This window comes from Neofelis nebulosa, chromosome 2, assembly GCF_028018385.1.
Source record: "Neofelis nebulosa isolate mNeoNeb1 chromosome 2, mNeoNeb1.pri, whole genome shotgun sequence".
In the NCBI taxonomy this organism is placed as follows: domain Eukaryota; kingdom Metazoa; phylum Chordata; class Mammalia; order Carnivora; family Felidae; genus Neofelis; species Neofelis nebulosa.
The window spans coordinates 129323273-129340097 of NC_080783.1; the positions used below are offsets into that span (position 1 = coordinate 129323273).

Below are 16825 nucleotides of genomic sequence, written 5' to 3' on the forward strand. Positions count from 1 at the left end.
TTACATACAACAATATGGATGACTCTCAAAACATAATGTTGAACAAAGAAGGCAGAAACAAAAATTTCATATGATTCCATTTTTACCACGCTCAACACCAGGCAGAACTAAAATACATGTTAAAAGTCAGGATAGTAGTAACCTTTGGGGAGAAAAAAGGGGGTAGTGATCAAGAAGGATCATGAGCAGAACCTCTGAGATGCTGTTTATGTTCTATTTCTTGACCTTGGTAGGTTTAGAGGGATATGTTCACTTTGGAATGATTTATCAAGCGATATATATATCATTTATGCACTTTACAGTAAATTTTTATTTTTTTTATTATTTATTTAAAAAAATTTTTTAATGTTAATTTTTTTTGAGAGAGAGCACGAGCAGGAGAGGGGTAGAGAGTGATAGGGAAACACAGAATCCAAACCAGGCTGCAGGCTCTGAGCTGTCAGCATAAGAGTCTGATGTGGGGCTCAAACCTGTGAACTGTTAGATCATGACCTGAGCCAAAGTCAGATGCTTAACGACTGAGCCACCCAGGTGCCTCACAGTACATCTTATTTTTAAAAAGAAGCAAATAAATAAAGGTACACGGTATTAAAGTCAAACTTTAGCTCTTTAAAAAAAACAACAGAAAATCTATTTAAAATGGCCACTGGGGGGCAGCTGGCTGGCTCAGGGTGGAACATCTGACTCTTGATTTCTGCGCAGGTCATGATCTTGCTATTCTTGAGTTTGAGCCCTGCTCTGACAGCAGGGAGCCTGCTTGGAATTCTCTCCCTCTCTCTCTGCCCCTCCCCTGCTCATTCACACATGCTCTCTCTCAAAGTAAATAAACATTAAAAAATAACACTCAGATCAATGAAATAGAATAGAGAACCCAGAAATGTACCCACAAACGTATGGCCACCTAACCTTTGACCAAGCAGGAAAGAATATCCAATGGAATAAAGACACTCTCTTCAGCAAGTGGTGCTGGGAAAACTGGACAGCGACACGCAGAAGAATGAACCTGGACTACTTTTCTTACACCATACACAAAAATAAATTCAAAATGGATGAAAGACCTAAATGTAAGACAGGAAGCCATCAAAATTCTGGAGGAGAACGCAGGCAAAAACCTCTTTGATCTTGGCCACAGCAACTTCTTACTCAACACGTCTCCAAAGGCAAGGGAAGCAAAAGCAAAAATGAACTACTGGGACCTCATCAAAATAAAAAGCTTCTGCACAGCAAAGGAAACAATCAGCAAAACTAAAAGGCAACCGACAGAATGGGAGAAGATATTTGCAAATGACATATCAGATAAAGGGTTAGTATCCAAAATCTATAAAGAATTTATCAAACTCAACACCCAAAAAACAAATAATCCAGTGAAGAAATGGGCAAAAGACATGAATAGACACTTCTCCAAAGAAGACATCCAGATGTCCAACCGACACATGAAAAAATGCTCAACATCACTCATCATCAGGGAAATACAAATCAAAACCACAATGAGGGGCGTCTGGGTGGCTCAGTCGGTTGGGTGTCTGACTTCAGCTCAGGTCATGATCTCACCGCTCCTGAGTTCGAGCCCCATGTCAGGCTCTGTGCTGACAGCTCAGAGCCTGGAGCCTGCTTCAGATTCTGTGTATGTCTCTCTCTCTCTGCCCCTACCCTGCTCACACTCTGTATCTCTATCTCTCAAAAATAAATAAACATTAAAAATTAAAAAAAAAACACACACAATGAGATACCACCTTACATCTGTCAGAATGGCTAACATTAACAACTCAGGCAACAATAGATGTTGGCAAGGATGTGGAGAAAGAGGATCTCTTTTGCATTGTTGGTGGGAATGCAAGCTGGTGCAGCCACTCTGGAAAACAGTATGGAGGTTCCTCAAAAAACTAAAAATGGAACTGCCCTACAACCTAGCAATTGCACTACTAGGCATTTATCCAAGGAATACAGGTGTGCTGTTTCGAAGGGACACATGCACCTCCATGTTTATAGCAGCACTATCAACAATAGCCAAAATACAGAAAGAGCACAAATGTCCATCGATGGATGAATGGATAAAGAAGATGTGGTATATATATATACAATGGAGTATTATTCAGCAATCAGAAAGAATGAAACCTTGCCATTTGCAACTATGTGGATAGAACTGGAGGGTATTATGCTAAGTGAAATTAGTCAAAGAAAGACAAAAATCATATGACTTCATTCATATGAGGACTTTAAGAGACAAAACAGATGAATGTAAGTGAAGGGAAACAAAAATAATATAAAAACAGGCAGGGGGACAAAACAGAAGAGACTCATAAATATGGAGAACAAACAGAGGGTTATTGGAGGGGTTGTGGGAAGAGGGATGGGTTAAATGGGTAAGGGGCAGTGAGGAATCTACTCCTGAAATCATTGTTGCACTATATGCTAACTAATTTGGATGTAAATTTTTAAAATAATTAATTAATTAATTAATTAATTAATTAATTAATGTGTTTATTTATTTGAGGGGCACCTGGGTGGCTCAGTCGGTTAAGTGTCCAACTCTTGATCTCAGCTCAGGTCATGATCTCAGGGTTCATGAGTTTGAACCCCATATTGGGCTCTGCACTGACAGTGTGGAACCTGCTTGGGATTCTCTCTCTCTCCTCTTTCTCTACCTCCTCCCCACTGACATGCTCTCTCTCAAAATAAACATTTTTTAAAAAGTGCTTCCAAATTATACCAAATTTAAGCTCCGAAATTTAGTAACAGGGGGCTATTAGTTGCTTGGAAATTTCAACCTTAAACTTTAAATCTGCTATTTGAACAGCATAATTTTACATGGAGTTTGCAAAGTAAACCTTGCAAACCAATACACTTTAGCCCAGAGATATTACTTACCTCTATATTGGAGATCAAATAGAAAGCATAACATATACAGACAGTATTGAGTGTTCTACCTTTTATATCTTACTCCAGGGTTTTCATCCAGGGTAGCACATACTGTAACTATCTGCTCAGCCATTGCTTCCATAACGGCATCTTTTCCATTTGCATTACTAGGGTCCGGACTGTAACAGTAATAGAATGCATCCGGTACATCAAGAGTATAAACCTAAGTTAGGCCCCCCCAAAAAAAAATAAGGTCATACTGTGTCAATTGGTGATTTGGTTTAACACACACACACACACACACACACACACACACACACACACAGAAAAATGTGGCTATTATTTGGGACATTAAAAAAATTACTTGCTTAACCATGCTGTTTCCTGAGACCACTGTGTCTTTACCTTAATCAAATCTCATTTTCTCTCAGTCATCTTGATTTCATCCTTTATTTCTTTTCCCACTCTCCTTTCCTGCTTAGTCTACCTCTCTCCTTCATTTCTTGTTTCATACTGTATTATTTGTTTCTTACTACCTGTGCAACAGATGAAGGAATTTGAGGTAGTCAAACTAAACTAAAAATCTAATACCTGACACAAAGAAATACAACAAAGCCAAAGTTGGTCTATATATTTGACATACATTAAAAATCTTAATCTGTTAGAGAATAACCTAGAAATTTTCCATAGTTGATATGTATCTTCAATTCTTTGGTTTATATTCTTCATGTCCTTAAAATAGAGATATGTTTCCCAAAAAGACACAGTATTGTGCCAGACATAGTAATTGGTCTAATCATAGACCACACTGAAACCTCAAAGACACATTTTTTCAACTAACAAAAACATTTACTTATGTGCAAAGAACTGGATTAGAAGGGCGCCTGGGTGGCGCAGTCAGTTAAGCAACTGACTTTTGATCTCAGGTCAGGTCATGATCTCTCCATTCATGGGTTCGAGCCCTGTGTCAGGCTCTGTGCTGATGGTATGGAGCCTGCTTGGGAGTCTCTCTCCCCTTCTCTTTGCCCCTCCCCCGCTTGTGTATGTGTGGCTCTCTCTCACTCAAAAATAAATATTTAAAAAAAGAACTGCATTAGAAATTTACTATTATCATGTTATTTGAAGAGTACAAAAGTGAGGCACCTGGGTGGCTCAGTCGGTTTAGCGCCTCTTGGTTTCAGCTCAGGTCACAATCGCACTGATAGTGGTATCAGCTCTGTGCTGATGGTGTGGAGGCTACTTGGGATTCTCTCTCTCCCTCTCTCTCTGCCCCACCCCCACTCATACTCACGCAGTCTCTCTCTCTAAATAAATAAACTTTTAAAAAATGAATACAAAAGAAGAAGCTCTTTTACTAGGGTTGGGAGTTAGTTCTTCATTAAACCAATTTTTATTTTTTTTAAACAATGATGATAATCTCTCTTAGCCTAGGATGATGTATTGAGTGTAAAAGTAAGTATGTAATAAACATTACATGCTAAACTATTGCATTATGAATAAACCTGCTCATGAAAAGTTTCCTTTCATTGTACATTCATTTCTCTGAACATAACCAACAGCAGCAGGCTGCACATGGATTCAGATTTAGCCATAGCTAATCCACTTATGTCTGTGTTGCTCAAAATCTTGGCTATTATATTAACTGCCAACAAGCACTTCTCTTAGTATACTATTACACTACAGTAGATAATATTATCTGTTCAAAAATACTTACTACCCCTCCCTAAGGGCCTCTCCCTATAAGAGTATACTTCCCACTCACTAAAGTCAGCCTTGGCTATGGGTATTCGAACATGAGTAGAAGTGACACATGCTACTCCCCACAAAAGCTTTAAAAGCCATTGTGTGTCTCCAACATTTCTCTTTTCCTTCTGCTATGTCCCAGACAAGGGCTAGTCCTTCAGCCTCAGTTCCAGAGTGAAGAGAATATACAGCAAAGCCCCAGACAAACCACAATGGACAAAAATATGAGAAATAAACTTGGCTACAGTAATGAACTGAGATTTAGGGAGTTATCACAACAGTTTAACCTAAGCTAATACTCCAATGAACCAAAGAGAATATTAGAGCTTATTTTCATTCTACTCTCACATTTCTTCCATTCTTCCATTTCCCTCCTCCTCTTCCTCTCCACTTTCCATTACCACCATACATGTTCCTTCAGACCATTGCCAAATATTTTCTTCAACTTTATGACCCACAGTCAGCTCCTTAAATAAAGACTCCTCCCACCCCTGCCACTTTCATCTACTTTTTTTGCTAATCTACAACTGGCTTAGCTCTATTTCTCCTAAACACCTCCCTAATAACTACACCAGACTCTTAGTACTCTGTAAGATCCACTGTAATCAAATTTCCCTACATTCTTAAATGCTTTCCCTCTAATTGCCTTAATGTATATGTGATAGCACTAATTATCTTAAATCCTGTAAGAAGTAAAGCAAGAGGTTTCTTTAATCTCTTGGACTCATAAATTCAGGAGTGAATCAACCTCCTTCCTCTCCATGCAACCTCTAAATGTGTTTAATGTCCATCCAACTTGTCTTCTTTGGAGCACTATCCTATCTGACTTTGCATCTGGCAGACAGTATCCACTGCACAAGACCTTGATAAATGCTCACATAGGCCTTTGCTCTTAGCTCAAAGCACTTAGTAGTATTTCCTTTATATCTTCACTTGCAAACAAAGTTGAAAACATTTTCACTGTAATTTCTCTGTAACAGTTATAGTTACTAAGTAAACTCTCAGATGCTTATCAAGGAAATAAAAGCAAAAACTTCTTAGGGGAAAAACAAACAAGACAGGACCTTAAATAATCACATTTTGCAAAGACACAGTAAGAAGATTTTCATGAGATTTCTCTATATAGACAAAAACAAGTTATTCTCATCACCAATCAAATTGGTCAGATAGCTACACAAATCTCTCCTTCAAATAGAGCAACTGCAGAATTTTGATGAATTTTGAGGCTAAAACTATATTTACCATCTGTACAGCAGATGCTCTGGATCCGTTTATAATATTTATCACACTACTATTCATATCCCACATCATTTAGAAAGCCCATTTCACCCTATTTTAAACTTACATATCACATTAAAAGGAACAGGCCTAAAGGTAACCTTTGGCAATAGTGTAACGTTAAACAGATATCTTAAAATTTTACAATCTGGATTATAATCTTTCTTTGCCCAAAATAGCAATAGCTTAAAAGAAAAATCTCTTGGGGTGCCTGGGTGGCTCAGTCAGTTAAGCGACCACTTCAGCTCAGGTCATGACCTCATGGTTTGTGAGGTCGAGGCTGGGAGAACCCCGTTTAGGATCCTCTGTCTCCCTCTCTCTCTGCCCCTCCCCTGCACTCTCTCTCTCTCAAAAATAAACATACATTTAAAAAGAAAAAGAAAAATTCGTCTTCTAGGACCCTTATTTCTCTTAAAATATTGACCTTATATTTCCAAACAACAGTAAACTATTAGAATTCTATGAAATGCTAGAATCCAAACACAGAGAACAGAGCACAACAAAGTTGAGCAATGCACTAGCTGTGTGATCTGGGGCAAGTTACTTAACTTCTTTGATTTCCCCATCTTTAAAATGAAGACAGAATTACCATCCATTCATAGGACTATCATGAGGATTACATGAATGTATTTACGGAAAATATTTAGGAAAGTGTCTGGCACATGGAGAATACTACATAGGTGTTTCCTATCACCATCATTATTATTAATTGAAGGATCATAACTATTCCAAAGTCAAAATGAATTTTTAAAACCCTTCATTTTATAAATTAATGCAATCTATATAATGTTATAGAAAAAATTTGTTGAAGAACATTTGTTTTAATATCACAAATGGTTACAGAAGCTAAAGGTTATTTCTTTTGAGTCACCTAACATTGTGTTCAAAATCTTTTCGTTTCATAATCTAATAGTTCTGTAAAACTTGACATACACAGCACTTAGTGGCAGCTGTGAAATTTAAGCTCCACTTTCATAATGTTCTGTTCCAATTTATGCTCCTCTCCTTTCCTTCATCATGAGAAATGTTTATTTGTGGATCATTCAAAATTCACCAAATACATAACATATAAAACATCTTTAAGATATACCTTATTAACAATAAGTAAGCTCATAAAACCAAAATTTTAAATCCATTATAAACTAAAATTAAAAGTAAAACAAGAAAGTACCTGAGATTCAAGTGGAATGAAGGAAATATTTATTTCTTTACATCTTCTTATTGATTTGGAGCAAGAAGTCTTAATTTTGTTAAAGAGACTATCAGGGCAAACTGAGAGGGGGGGAAAAATCAAAGCATATAACTCCATCTAAATTTTTATTCTTTGGAATAAATCATTTTAACATGCAAGAATATTTATTTTTTACATATAATTAGTGACTTTCACAAAGCAATTTACTATGAGGACAGAGACAATATGTAAATATTTTTCTTCACTTTACAGAGCAAATGTATTCTAGCCAACAGGGCTGTAACAGAAATTCCATTTTCCCCATTCATAGGCACCATAACTTATGATTATTTCCTTAGAGAGCTGCTTACACAGCAAACTAAAATTGTTAGGAAGGAAAATCAGATCCAAACTCATGGCTTAATAAACTTTCATAGGACTTTCAGAATTTCTTAGGAATTTATACTGCTTTTCAAAATGTGGCACTAAGTGCAACCATCCCACACAAATTGTTAGTTTTTCCTTGTATCTCAAGACCTTCTCTAATGTCAGGAAATCCTGAGACTAATCCAGAGCCTGTTCTCTCCACCCTCCCTTTACCTGTCTATATCTCTATTAAATCTAGGTTGGAACATCAACCATTGGGTCCTAGTGTCTTTTAACATGATGTTCTTTAGCCTCAAGATTCCTTAAGTTAAAAGAGGCTTCACATTCATTAAATTTTATAACTTCTATAAACATGAATTTCTGTGTAATACAGTTATTTAAAACACAAATACTTACGACATGACATATTTAAAATGGAAACTATTACTAGGCATGAGATAAATAATAACTTCTAGGAAAAACAATATACTGCTTAAAATGAATTTCTAATAGCACAGACTAAGACTACACTTAGATGAACAGCATTTTTATTTTGCAAAATAATTATGTAAGATATAACATAAAGCAGAATTATATGTGTGTCTGGACTTCTCTGTGATGCTTTTGTTTAGCTGCTTTCTATCTGAACATATGGCATTGCAAGAGAAATGTGACAGATTCTCTCCATTAATATTTGCCAAACAGATGGCAATTTCTCCAGTACCCTCCCAAAGGGTCTTATTTTTGATTATATAATCAAATCCCCAATTAAAACTTAGATTTAAAAAAGAATTCCTCCTTCATCAGCATAAAATTTGAGATACAGCTCTCACTACCAACCCCCCACCATTGTATACCAGCAAAAATGACTGGCTCAGAATTTAATTTTCTATCACTTTAATATGAATTAGGATAGATATGATCTTATATTTTTAGATTTTTTCTAATCTAATTAGAACAAGCAATAAATAGAAAGTTAATATTATAATAGTACTATAAGAAATACTTTATAATTAATAGGATTTTAAACAATGAAGCAATACTTTTACAAAGCTACTTACAGTCAGTGAAGTATATATATGCTGCTTTGTATTTGTTCTCGGACTTACTTGCAAAATCACGTAAAAAACATTCTACAGACTTAAAAAAGGTTAGATGTTAATACACATTTAACAAAATACTAATTTAAACGTGCTAGCTTTTGAAGTAACTAAGATTATTCTTTTTCAATAATAAAACAAAACCTTAACTATCTCAAAGTTTACTTTATAAGCTGATTTTTTTTAAATGCTATGTTGTCTAGCAGTAACAGCTAAAAACCTAAGAAGTAGTAAGGTAATATGTATAAACAGAGTACTGTTTTGGCAATGAGAAGATCCAGGAACGATCCAGTGACTGGGAAGCTGAAGCCACACAGACCATTAGAAGATAACAAATCAAGGAACTGAAAAGCCAATAAGCATACTGGAAATGTTATCTACCTGGATGATGAAAGCATTGTGACTGTAACTGGGAAAGTGCTGAAGAGAGTGACGGTGAGCTAGGAGTAAAATTGTTAAGGGATAATGAAAGACCCAGAGGTTGGTAGACGACAGCAAGGAGAGGAATGGCAGGTAATAAAGTCTGGTAGTTCTTGCATGCCTCAGTGCTGGTAATTTTAAAGATACAATGATCTAAAAGCAAAAATGAGGAATACAGAATGTAATGATCTCTCCTCCACCTGTTCCTTTTTCCCCTGGAACTCTAGAACTATTTCTGTTAGACCTCATAGATCAATCCAGCAAGTCTCTTATCTTTCGCCCATGATTTCCATGACTTTGGGTTTTTTTTTTTTTGTTTTTTGGGTTTTTTTGCTTTGAGATATTCCATTTTAACTCGGCTATTAATTCAAATTTCAATAGTGATTATCCTCTTCTGCAATTAACCATTTAACGGAGAAATCACACACTTTTGAACTTCAGGAAGTTTTTTATATGCTGTACTAGACTCTTCTTATGTGTTATCATTTTTCTGTTCAGTTCATCATCCTTCTCTCTAAGCAGCTATATTTTATATTTTCTTCATTCTTACTGAACTTCCTCTTTCTGGCAGCTTGGCTCACTTAGATGTGTTGATGTTTTCCTTTGTTAACTCACTGAAGGTTTAGGTTTGTTGCTGGAGAATCCTAAATACAGGCAGTTCTACAAGAGGGGAAGGCAAAAAGATTTCTCCTTCTCTGGGCTGTAGGTATATAAGCAGACAAACCACCAGGGCTTTGCTTTTTCACCAAATGACCTTTCCCCTGGGGTTCAGAGATCTCTTACAGCTAAACTCTTCAGAAATCTGTCATTTTATGACTTTGGCTAGGAACACTCTCATGCTGGTGTCTAAGGTGCTTACCCAGCTACTAAGGAAGGAAGTCTCTCACTAGGCTTCTCCACTACTATCCAATAAGCTCAAGCCCTCGCTGGTACCCATAGGGCTATGGGGCCCAATAGGTAATTGATTCAGGACAGAAAGAGAAACTGGAGTTGGTTATAGTAGAAAAAAGAGTCACATTCAGGTACTATTTTCTCTGAGCCCTTTGCTCCTTTACTGAATATACAATTTTGTATCCTGCTTCTGTCACTTAACATTAAAAATGAACATTTACCTAAATCATTAAAATTTCCTAGAAATCTCATTTTCAATGGACACACAGTCTTTTCTACTATTAATCTATTAATGATAAGAATTAGCATTAAGATATAAAATGTCATTAAAACCCACCAGCAGCCAGCATATAGAAACTAAATAGTGAATATCTGGTTTTTTTCCTGCTGTCTGCTAGAATCAAAAGAAATGAAACTGCAATTGCCAACTTAACATTCTGGATGAACGTAACAGCCAAAGAATGTGTTAGAAAATCCATTCTCAAATATTGTACAGAATAAAGGAATCTGACATGGCACCTGGGTAGCACAACTGAGCCCTGCGTCAGGCTCTGTGCTGACATCCCAGAGCCTGGAGCCTGCTTTGGATCCTGTGTCTCCCTCTCTCTATGCCCCTTCCCCACTCACACTGTGTCTCAAAAATAAATAAACATTAAAAAAAAATTAGAATAAAGGAATCTGATATTTACTTGGCTCTAAAAGTTTGGCATTAATATGCATTCAATCACAGATTATAAACTAATTCCTTTGACGTAAAAGATATATTTACATATATATGCATGCATATATGTGTATATACACACATGTATGCTACAGGAAGTAACTACGATAAAGGATTAATCCAAGACTATTTCTTTTATGTACATTTCTATCCTCCAAAAATATGGTTGCATAGGAATAGCATGAGTAACAAACTACTCAAACTTCATCATTTTAATACAATTAAATTCTGCTTTCAGATGAGGGGAGAATTCTTTCATTTATACATTCTCATTATGAGTGCAAATGAAACAATTTTCTAACACAGAAAAACTTTCCTAAGCAAACTAGTTTATGGCACTATTTTTCTAATAAAGTATGTTTTATTGCTTTGAATTGCCTATGAGAAAATGATGTCAATGATAAATGAGGAAGATACTTTTTAAAGATTCAAAATACTCACCTTTGATGTTGGAGAGATAAAATAAAGAGCTTTCATTTGTCTGACAGGTTCTCGATTCCTATAAATATTCTCCACAACTAATAAAAAAAAAAAAGTCCATTTTATATAACCAAGTATTTATACACTTGAAACAATTTTAAAATAAAACTATACTTATTTATAATAGGGAAACACATTAACATATCCTGGGTTTAACATTTTTTGGCCTCCCTTTGATAAATTAAAAAATCCCAAAATTGTACCTAAATTCTGGGCTAAGTAATCATCATAAGAAAAAAGGATGAGGGGCGCCTGGGTGGCGCAGTCGGTTAAGCGTCCGACTTCAGCCAGGTCACGATCTCGCGGTCCGTGAGTTCGAGCCCCGCGTCAGGCTCTGGGCTGATGGCTCGGAGCCTGGAGCCTGTTTCCGATTCTGTGTCTCCCTCTCTCTCTGCCCCTCCCCCGTTCATGCTCTGTCTCTCTCTGTCCCAAAAATAAATAAAAAATGTTGAAAAAAAAAAAATTTTAAAAAAGGATGAAACAGCTATTTCATAGTTACATCTACCAGTGTAAGCAATCAACATGCCATGAAGCAAGAAAATGCATTAAAAATTAAAATTTGTATTTCTTTTTAAAAATATTCTAATGTAATAGCAAATATAATACCAGATATCAGGCTAAGTCCTTAACATTACTTATCTGTTAAACTTTCTAATAATTATTATATAACAAACTGGTAAAATAAGTATTTTACAAATTAGGAAACTGAGACTTAAAGAAGTTAGGTAACTTGAAAGCTAGAAAGTAGAACAGGTAGGATTCTAACCCAGATCTGTCTGACTCCAGAACCTAAGTTTTTAACTGCTATAATATTCTTTAAATAAACTGCCAATTAACTCTTACTCTTTTAAAACTACGCAATATTTTTAAAGTATTTTTAACAATGAAATATCGCCATAATTTACTGTTATATTTTTATTATTGAAATTAAGAAGTTCATAAAATTAACAAATATAAAACAAAGTGAATTTAAAACTAGTAAACTCTAGGGGTGACTGGGTGGCTCAGTAAGCATCCAACTCTGTTTCGGCTCAGGTCATGATCTCACAGTTTCGGGAGTTTGAGCCCTGCATCGGGCCAGGCCCTGTGCTGACAGTGTGGAGGCTGCTTGGGATTCTCTCTCTCCCTCTCTCAGACCCTCCCACGCTTGCATTTGCCCTGTCTCTCCCTCTCAAAAAAATAAACTTAAAAAAACCCCAAAACATTAAAAACGAACAAAAACCACAAAAAACTAGTAAACTCTAAATTGTCAAATTAACTATTAAAGCTATATTTTAAAAAAATTAAGCATTATTCTACAAATCAAGAGAACCACTTTTCAAGACTAATGCTGGCAAAAGCCCTGGAAACAATTAAAAAGATTAACCTGATAGGCGAAGAAGGCTACTGTTGAACTTCTCTGGTAAATATGGTGATTCACCTTCTCATTCTTACATTTATATTAGTAAAGTATAGACTTATCACAGCTTCTATTAGACAGGATATCAAATAAGGTTTCCAAGGAAATATTTAATTTTAATCTCCATTCCCAACTATTGTAATTTCACCTTTAAAGGATTAAAGTTAAATCTGTGCAAACTTACTTTTATTACTTAATACTCAAAATCAAGTGCCTTATAGTCATCTTACGCTATACATACTATTATGCTTGGTGAGTAATGTACATGTTAAAATGTTAAAATATTGTGCTATGATTTATTAGAACACAGACTTTGAAAATAATCTGAAATGTCTGGTTATTAATAGCAGAAAGTGCCACTTCTTCAATTCCCTGAAAAATGGATACATACTAATAAGTGATTTAACAAAAAGGTTTTTACAGGATGCCTGAATGGCTGTTAAATATTAATCTAAAACCTCACAATAGCCCAACAAGATCAAAATACTCATTGCCATTTTACAGATGTGAAAATTGAGATTCAGAAGTTAAATAAGTCAGGGGCATCTGGGTGGCTAAGTTGGTTGAGTGTCTGACTGTTCATTTCAGCTCAGGACATGATCTCGCCGTTCTTGTGTCCTAGCCCCGAGTTGAGCTCTGTGCTGATGGTGTGGAGCCTGCTTGGGATACTCGCTCTCCCTTTCTCTCTGCCCCTCTCCCACTCATGCTCTCCTCTCTCTCTCTCAAAATAAATAAACATTAAGGAAAAAAACAACTCTGGAAAGTCCTAAAGAAACCTGTTTATGGGCACCTGGGTGGCTCAGTCAGTTGAGTGTCCAACTTTGGCTCAGGTCATGATCTCACGGTTTGGAGTTTGAGCCCCACGTCAGGCTGTGTGCTGAAAGCTCAGAGTCTGGAGCCTGCTTCGGATTCTGTGTCTCCCTCTCTCTCTCTCTGCCCCTTCCCTGCTCTGTCTCTCTCTCAAAAAGAAATAAACATTAAAAAAAAAAAAGAAAAGAAACCTGTTTAGCTTTGTCTAATGCTATATCCCAACTTACTTGGCAATAGAATTTTTTCCTTGAAGAGTATCTATCAACACCAAACACACAGTAATAAACAATGGTTACAAAAATGAAATAAAACCTCCTTACAGTGCAAAATGGTTCTGTAGCTTCATTATATTTTCATAAATATTATCAAATGGTTCTAGGGGCACCTGGGTGGCTCAGTTGGTTAAGTGTCCAACTTTAGCTTGGGTCATGATGTTGCAGTTCTTGATTTCGTGCCCCGTGTTGGGTTCTGTGCTGACAGCTCAGAGCCTGGAGTCTGCTTCCGATTCTGTGTCTCCCTCTCTCTCTCTCTGCCCCTCCCCTGTTTGCATTCTGTCTCGGTCTCTCAAAAATAAACAAACATTAAAAAAAAAAAACCTTAAAAAAATGGTTCTCACTTTAGTTGCTAATTAGAATGGCCTCTGGAACTTAAAAAACTTCATGGCCTGGGGCGCCTGTGGGTGGCTCAGTCGTTTGAGCATCCAATTTCAGCTCAGGTCATGATCTCACAGCTCGTGAGTTTGAGCCCTGCATCGGGCTCTGTGCTGACAGCTCAGAGCCTGGAGCCTGCTTCCGATTCTGTCTCTCTGCCCCTAACCCACTCGCATTCTGTCTCTGTCTCTCTCAAAAAAAATAAATAAACATTAAAAAAAACCAACTTCGTGGCTTAATCAATACTATATTTGTCCAGTGTCAGAAAAATCAAGGCTTCAATCTTTTAATGTCTAGTTGAGAGTTTTTCCATTGCAAAGGCCATAAAGACCAGGAAGACAAGCTGAATATATGATCAATAATAAAGTATCATATAGCAAAGATTTTATATATAAGTATCAAAATAATTATTACAAAATTTTTTAGATAATCCTCCCTCAGGTTTTCTTGAAAATACTGGTGTAGTTTGTTTTTTTTTTTAAGTTTATTTATTTATTTTGAGAGTGACAGAGACATCTGGGGGAGACAGAGAGAATCCCAAGCAGGCTCCAAGCTGCCAGCTGCGGAGCCCGATGTGGGGCTCGAACCCACAAACTATGAGATCATGACCTGAGCCAAAAATCAAGAGTCAGTCACTTAACCAACTGAGCCACCCAGGCACCCCAAGTGTACTTTTGAACCTCACAAGTAGCAGTGACAAGGCAGTACACATAATACACTAAATTCCAAAATATAAAAGAATTGTATTCGACTTTGAGTCTTAGTTTCCTCATTACAAGTGGGGGTATTTAAAATCTCTTTAAAGGGTTGTCATGAAGATCAAATGTAAATAAATGAGTGAAAGGATGAGGAATTTAAGGATAATGGTAAGATTATAAATGTTATAAATATTGGTATCATCCCCCAAAGAGATTAAAATCTCATTAACAATTCTGCCCTAATGAAAGATTATGGCAGTATGGTTTTTTTCATAATGTTATTCTAAAGCGGATTAAAAACAATTTTTTTTAATGTTTTATTTATTTTTGAGAGAGACAGAGACAGAATGCAAGTGGGTTAGGGGCAGAGAGAGAGGGAGACACAGAATCCAAAGCAGGCTCCAGGCTCCAAGCTGTCAGCACAGAGCCCGACGCAGGGCCTGAACTCACAAGCTGTGAGATCATGACCTGAGCTGAAGTTGGATGCTCAACCGACTGAGCCATCCAGGCGCCCCATAAAGCTGATTTAAACTTGTAATTAACTGCTTCATTTCTAGGTAATAAAGAAAACCTTACAAAGTCAGTATAATACACTTGTAAATATGTACAAAAATTGATTTTATAACATAAATCTTACTATCTACTTAAAAGCAATACATGAAAACCACCAACATTAGTAAAAACACTGAGGTAAACATAGTGTCAGCATATATAATCCTTATCAAATATGCAAGAATAAAAATTTAAGTAACAAACTCAACAAGGCAATTGACTTACTCTTGGTCAGAGGCACTGATTTATAATCAAAGCTTAAGAGGGGCGCCTGGGTGGCTCAGTCGGTTAGGCATCCAAATTCAGCTCAGGTCATGATCTCACAGTCTGTGAGTTCAAGCCCCATGTCAGGCTCTGTGCTGACAGCTCAGAGCCTGGACCCTGCTTCAGATTCTGTGTCTCCCTCTCTTTCTGCCCCTCCCCCAATCAAATCTTAAGAAAAAACTTCCAGGGGTTATTCTGAAGATTCACAGAGAAATGTCCAGTGTTATTATTATGGCTAGGGTTATAAAAATAATGAAATATAACCCCCTCAAAAACACAATGACTAACTAAAATTTATTATTACTTCAAACTTTCCTAATCACAATAAAAAAGTTTTTATGATGAGTATTGGTAACACTTACCAGTTATACCCTCTGCTAGAAGATCTGTCATTTTGCAACACGATGCCAAAAGCTTAGTGGTAAATTCATCTAAAAGCATTATCTTAAAATGAATATATATTAAGAAATAGTGTAAGTACCTGATTGCCAAGAATTCACAATAGACACAATTTAATCCATTAAACTTACTCAAACATAAACCTTTTATAACATAAAATGAAAATATTAGGACAGTAAACAAAATTATCTCAATTCACCTCTTAACTTGTATGACCTAGAGATTTATTTTCTCAATATACATACATATAATATTATACATAAGCAAATAGAAACATTTCCATTTTGAAGCAGAAAACTTGTTCATTTTAAATGTATCTTGTGTTTAACATCAAATTTCTTACAATTATAAAATGTCACTTACAAAATAATAATTGTTCCAGGTGCTGTTCTTATTTTCCATGGATTAATTAATTTAATCTTTACAACTATGCTATCAGGTAAGACTATCCCTATTTTAGAGACAAATAACAGAGAGGTCAAGCAATTTGCCTAAGAAGCCACAGCTATCAAGTGGTGAAGCTATGATGTGAATGCAGTCAGTATGGTTCCAGACTCTACACTCTTACAGAAGTATAATAAGGACAACAGATTGATGTCCTCAATTAAAGGGCAAAATATGCATTCTACCTTCCATTCGCCTTCTTTCTTGCAGTCATCAAACACTGTTGCTTTTATCTCTGCCAAAAAAAACAAAACAAAACACAAAAAACACAATTATTTACAAATTTAAATCAACAATTAGAAACATAATAACTACTGAAAGAACAAAAAGATTGGGGAAGTACCCAATTTGAAAATCTGTTAACTTACAAAAAAGTATATATACCTGTTAATCTCTAAGTAAAAATTCAGTTCTCTTTAATACCTAACCTATATTTAAACTGCAATATATTTTTAAATTTTTGAGAATTAAAGTATTATAGGGGCAGCCGGGTGGCTCAGTAGGTTAAGCGTCCAACTTCAGCTCAGGTCATGATTTCACAGTTCTTGGGTTCAAGCCCTGAGTCAGGCTCTGTGCTGAC

At 36.1% G+C, this 16825-nt stretch overlaps 1 protein-coding gene across 1 annotated transcript in view; it reads right to left on the reverse strand.

Moving 5' to 3' along the window:
* STXBP3 (syntaxin binding protein 3) overlaps nucleotides 1-16825 on the reverse strand; it is a 64046-nt gene that overhangs the window by 34109 nt on the left and 13112 nt on the right. Inside the window, exons 2-7 of the mRNA XM_058716340.1 lie at nucleotides 16431-16480; nucleotides 15765-15846; nucleotides 10991-11067; nucleotides 8479-8557; nucleotides 7052-7152; nucleotides 2928-3082 (exon numbers count right to left, since the gene is read on the reverse strand). Coding sequence (XP_058572323.1) covers nucleotides 2928-3082; nucleotides 7052-7152; nucleotides 8479-8557; nucleotides 10991-11067; nucleotides 15765-15846; nucleotides 16431-16480 — 544 coding nt within the window. The remainder of the gene's footprint in view (nucleotides 1-2927; nucleotides 3083-7051; nucleotides 7153-8478; nucleotides 8558-10990; nucleotides 11068-15764; nucleotides 15847-16430; nucleotides 16481-16825) is intronic.